General features: G+C 50.7%; 1 protein-coding gene across 1 annotated transcript; it reads right to left on the bottom strand.

Moving 5' to 3' along the window:
• Positions 1–1,002: 1,002 nt before the first annotated feature.
• RPL38 (ribosomal protein L38) lies at positions 1,003–5,323 on the bottom strand. Its single transcript, XM_024761175.1, has 5 exons — positions 5,277–5,323; positions 5,034–5,065; positions 4,811–4,871; positions 1,826–1,948; positions 1,003–1,077 (listed from the first exon to the last, which is right to left on the bottom strand). Exons 2-5 carry the CDS (start codon positions 5,034–5,036, stop codon positions 1,052–1,054), a joined length of 213 nt encoding a protein of 70 aa, XP_024616943.1. The 5' UTR covers positions 5,037–5,065; positions 5,277–5,323; the 3' UTR covers positions 1,003–1,051.
• Between the last annotated feature and the right edge of the window lie 519 nt (positions 5,324–5,842).

The following is a 5,842-nucleotide window of genomic DNA, read 5'->3' as shown; positions in this document are numbered from 1 at the left end:
GCAGGAGTGCATGTAAGCGAACTGCCCTGCCACCATGCAGACATTCGCTGGCCACAGGGGACCAACGCCCACTACTGTAGGCGATTTTGCCTTCTAAGTATTGCCCTATCTGCGTCTGGAGTCCTCCCTGGGATTGGTAACTGGCGCAGGGGGAGCTGAGGTAGTTTCTCAAGATCATTCATGTCAGCAAGTAGTGGAAGCAGGACTGAATCCCCAAGGAGCCAGGCCTGGCTGGGAGGTGGGATTCGGGCCTTCACGCACCTGAGCAGTGTGTCCTATCCCCACACCCACCACTGCACTGCCTCAAGGTCCGGGGTCAGATCTCTGGCTCCTCCATTTAAATGTTGAGACCGGTCTTTGGGTTCCAGGGGCTCCTTTCGCTGGGCTAACATCCACTCATCTCCATGCTTAACTCGTAGGCTCCTTCTCAGAGCCCCTCATCTAAACTGTCCTCTCATCTGCGTTCATCTCACGGCACCAAGTACCACTCCCGAGCTCCACTTAATCTTGAGTAGCACTTAGGAAACACACAAGAGTGAATTTTCACTCCTGTGCCTGAGAACACAAGTGTCTTAGTCGAGGGAGGGGAGGGAATCACACATCCACCTCCGCATCAAGCAACATTTCAACATGGCAGATACAAAAGCGCCACCACCTCCTGCGGAAGAGACGGCTTCATTTACTGCAGTTTCCAAGGAGGCTCATCAACTCCTTTTAACTATCATTTTCACGACAAGGGTCATTTTACCTAAATGACTTTTACATCCCACGAGTGCAGGCTGGCTTCACTTCCACCAATAATCGGCTCTTTTAACTGCCTATTTCCATCTACTTATTTTCAAACTTAGGCTTAAGAAAAAAAAAAGATGGCTTTATTTGCCCACTGGGATCACAGCGCAAGATTAGGGATGCAACAAGGTAGCAACCAGGACCCCCATCCTATTCCCACCAGAAGCCATTCCAAGTAACACCCACACCCCCCATCCTCAAAGAAAAAGGCCGTTTTGAGAATTAAACATTTTTTAATACAGCTCAAATCAGTGTGCGTGATTCATTTCAGCTCCTTCACTGCCAAACCTAGAGGAAAAGAGACACCAAAAGTAAGCCACTCAGAAGATTATTCATTTTATCTGAGTTACTACTGCTTGTCTGGATTTTGTACTTACGCTAAAGAGGGTTCGCAAAGCTCAGAAATTAAGCTCACCAGGACGGTTTCGCTTAAAACATAACAGTTAGTGTTTGATGATAAAAACGTTCCCTCTCTCAGCCTTTCTAAAGACGTTCCAGTTAGTCTTACAAGGGCAAGTGGTGCTGGCTGACTTCTCACTGTGAAGCAGCAGCCTTTGGAAACCCCTCTGGACTCCTGGGGCAGTTTCCTCCCAGGTGCCCTTTCGAGCCTTCCACCACCAGGACAGGCCCCTATGCTTAACTAACCTACGCTCACGGCCTGTTGTATTTAATACGTCCCTCAACCTATAAACATGGGGCTCATCAATATACCAGCACCTACCTACCTTGTAGGGCCGCGGTGAGGATGAAATGAGTGACACAGACTAAGCGTCGGCTGTTATGCTGCTGCATTAGGAAAGCACTGGAGGGGCTGAAACAAACTTTCCTGTGGCCACGGAAGCGAATTCTGCTATGGGATCTAACCTCTGAGAACCACACATATTCCCTGCACTACACCCACAGCAAGAGCAGATACTTAGACAAACCGCAGAATGGACTTTGCTCATTCTGGGGACAAGTCAAGAAACAAGGCGGGGACAGAGGGACCCCCACACTCCGGGCTGCTCCCCGCCCCGGGGGTTCCCGCCTCACTCACCTGGGGGCAGGGACTGCTTCAGCTTCTCCGCCTTCTCTTTGTCTGTGATGACCAAGGTGTAAAGGTACCTGCTACATCGAACCTTAAACTTCACATTATCCTTATTTTTCTTGATCTTGACCGCTATCAGAGACCAGAATTAACAATTAAATTTTATCACAGAAAAGACAGGGCGCACAGTCCACCGGCTGTGATTGCCTCCCTCCACTGTCCCTCTGTTGAAACAGAAAACAAGATGCCCCCGCCCTCCTCTGAGCTCAGTATTTAAAAATAATGTCAGAAATCTTCATTTCCCTTACATTACTACTCAAGAACCTGGAGCTTACTGTTTGTATTAAAACGCAGGTAGTATCTGGTACACTGAACACATTCTAGAACATCCTGGGTCCATCTTTATTATTACTATTTTTTAAGGGATGAAAGTAGTTCCTAAAGTAAGGAGATGGATTATCTTTTGAGATTAAGAACTTTCCACCACCGTTCCAGAGATAACTCTGCATATGAGATGCCATCGGGGCGATGCCAAGGCTCTTCCTTCAGGTCCGCCCCCCGACATGATGAGCATGTACTGAAGCTTTGCCTCAAATGTAAGCAGAACACATCTTCTGGGCTCTTTATTGCTTTAAAATTCCATCTCAGAACACAGCTCAGACAACAAAGAGCCCCAAGTGTGCTCAAAGTTCAGCAGCGCAAGGTTTGAAATTCAGCAAACGGTGTGCTTAGGTACAAGCGTCAATGCACCTTCATGAGGCCGCCACCTATTCTGGCGGCAGGAAGACATCCGCTTCCCAGGTGACTCACGTCAGGCACCTGTCAAGTTCCCCTTCACTTGTTCCACAGCACAGTTAACTTGGACTCACAACCCACAGCTCCATCTCTGCCAGTAACTGCTAAAGGGGTAGGACACGTCACAGGAAGCAGAAGCTCTGTGGCCCTGGCGAAGGCACTGGCTGCCTAGGCTCATGTTCTAATAAATCAGGCACATGGATATTTACTCAAACCAACCTAGTTTGCTACCTTAACATTCCTCCCAAAGCTAAGTATACTGCGTCGTCCCTAGTAGCTGCTGTACACCTATAGACTAACTGAACCCTCACAGATAAGGCAGACGCACCTCTTAGGAGTGTTTACTCAGCATCACGGGGTGCAGGAATGCTACTCAAAAGCTCAGCAAGCAGCAACAGGAGGTGTCTGTGCAACGTCCACAGCAACGTGATTCACAACAGCCAAAAGCAGACACCGCCCAAATGCCCACGGACGGATATGGAGAAACAAAATGTGGCATGTCCACACAGTGGATCATTTAGTCTTAAGGAGGAAATCCTGACAAATTCTCCAACATGGATGAATTCTGAAGATCTCATGCCAAATGAAGCAAGCCAGTCACGAAAGGACCAATACCAGAGGATCCACTTACACGAGATACACCGAGAAGAGCCAAACTGATAGAGACGCAGTAGAATGGTGGTGGCCGGGGCTTGGAGGGAGAGAATGGAGACCTACTGCTTAATGGGTTACAGAGTTTCAGTCTTGCCAAGATGAAAGTTTCTGGAAAAGGATGGTTGCGCTACAGTGTGAACATACTCAAAGCCAGTAAACTGCTCACCAAAAAACTTGATGTTTATTTTACAATTAAAACTATAAAGAAATATTCAAAAGTGTATTCAAAAAACACTCAGGGAGCACCCTGTCACACCCAGGGGAACGTGACCCCTACTCGCACAGGTCACTGTCTAAAGTCAAGCTCCCCAACAGAATTAAAATGCAAAGCCACCTGACGGGTTTGGTGTCATCTGCTCAACGTGCTGAAGTCTCTAAGAGATCATCTGATCTGATCCTTGCAGCAATCCTAGGAGACAGATGTCATCACCCCCTCTTCAACAGAAAGAGAACAGTGGGATTGTGTTCACCTTGCTAAGGACAGCTACCTGCTGGTAGGGCTGGGATCTGCCCAGGCAGTGACAGCAAACTCCGCGGCCCGGACTGCGGCCGACCTGACACATTTCCTTCACGCACCACAGTACATGCAAAGACACAAGCGCACCGTCACCCGGGGTCCCCACCTCCCGTCAGGACAGACATTCCCACCAGATGCTACTGGTTCTCCCAGGTGGTCACCAGTTCACACAGCACCAGAGGGTCAAAGGCAACAACCTGTTTCAGGTAAAGGGGACACAAACACGACTCTTCCCGAAGCCCCGTGAACTCCCTAAAAGGCTCTCCTGCACGCCACTGCTTCACCCTGCCACTGACACAGGGCGTCAGAGACGGTTGGCGCCTTAGCCCACCTTAAAGTCAGTCAGCCCGAGAGCACTCCACTTTCACGCGTTATCCGATTTTCTCTTTAGCGCAAATCTGGGAGGGAAAGAAAGCGATAAGGAGCAGCACAAGAAAGATGACTCCGGGTTAAGGCAGTTCAAGATCTAGTACAGAGCACAAGCTCCCCACACCTCCTTCGACTACAACACAGGCACACCAGCAGAATTCCCTCCCAGTGTAGAGAGAACACACTGGCAGCTGGGGCTGGCACACGTCCATCAAAAACTCGCCGTTTTATGCTTTTGATGCATCAATTACTTTTCCCTTCGTTTACAGGCTAGGATGCTAACACACGTAGAAGGGAAATGACTTAGTTCCTTGTGAGCGGGGCCTGTGCTCAGCCCAGAGCCTAACATCCAGCACTAAGTCGGGGTTTACGAAACGCGCGTTTCCAGATTTTCACCCGGTAAGGGTTCCGTTCTGAGCACCTACCATACACAGGAGGACACACACGAACAAAACACCTTAGGACGTTTCTTAAACGTCCACAGTTAGCTAAGGAAGAGAACACACTGGCCAACCAGCTTTTCTTACGCGAGACCTGCTAAAACCACTGCTTCCCGACAGCACGCACACGCTTAAGCAGCCGCCCGGCCCAGCGCCCGTGCAGGAGCGGCTCCGCGCCAACGCGACCCTTCCCACTCGCTCGTCTAGCCCCTCACTTACATTTGGCGTCCTTTCGCCTGGCTGTGAGCAGAAAGTCCTTAATTTCCTCAATTTTGCGAGGCTGCAACACAAAGCAAAAAAAAGCAACTGTAGAGACACGCTTTTCTAGCATGGTCGGGCCCACCAGCCCCTCTCGGGGCTCGGAAGACCCTCGCACAGGCGCCCCTGCCCTTGCCCCTCGCCCCCCAACCCCGGAAAGGCCCCAGGCAGGGGTCGTACTCACCATGGCGACGAGGCGCGGAGAGCGCGGGCAGCCTGCGGGAAAAGAAGCGTCAGTGTCCATGGGATGCGGGGACCAGCGGCTACCCCGCTTCCCCTCCCCGCACCCCCGAAATACCGGCCCCATCGCACTCCATCCTCCTCCCCCCGCACCTCTGATCCAGGCCCTGGGTCCCCAGACGTCACCCGGCCATGGATTACCACGGATTAACCCCCATTCCCCACGTAGGGCCCGCGAAACACTCACCGTGAGCAGCCAGAAGCGAGGAGAACGGAAAAGAAAGAGACTTCCGTTTCCGGGCAGTTAAACCCGCCTCCAGAGGAAGCTGAGTACGGTGTCCGCAACGGGTCAAGAATAACACAGGCGTTCGCCTTTCCCATCGCTGCGTCTCTCCCTGGATTAACAGCGCGGCTCCCTGAAAGCGATGGGCCGCTTCCCTCCACCACTCCCTACTTCCTCTATCCTCCGGTCCAAACCCCACCTTGGCTTTGCTAGGTTTTATTTCAGATCCGGTTTGAAGACCTGTGTTAGGACTTACTATCTACTACTTTCATTAGACCTGTGTATTGGGCATCTACGCAGAGATTTTTTTTTCTTTTAAATGGAGGGACCCTCCTACGTACATTTTATAACCTCTTTCTAGGGGTTCCTCCCTTTTTCCTTCTGGTCTCCTTTGCCACGGACATCTAATCTGTCATGGGCAGGGCCCTCTTGCTCGCCTCTTTTTATTGAACGGAGCTTTTCCACTGGCTGCTTCCAATTCCTTTAAGAACTGGTACCATAAGAGCAAGTTAAAACTTGGAATAGGGGCT

This window comes from Neophocaena asiaeorientalis, unplaced genomic scaffold (assembly GCF_003031525.2).
Source record: "Neophocaena asiaeorientalis asiaeorientalis breed wild unplaced genomic scaffold, Neophocaena_asiaeorientalis_V1.1 scaffold30, whole genome shotgun sequence".
NCBI classification, from domain to species: domain Eukaryota; kingdom Metazoa; phylum Chordata; class Mammalia; order Artiodactyla; family Phocoenidae; genus Neophocaena; species Neophocaena asiaeorientalis.
The sequence above is the reverse complement of the archived record's forward strand: the minus strand, read 5'-3'. Positions and strand labels throughout refer to the sequence as shown.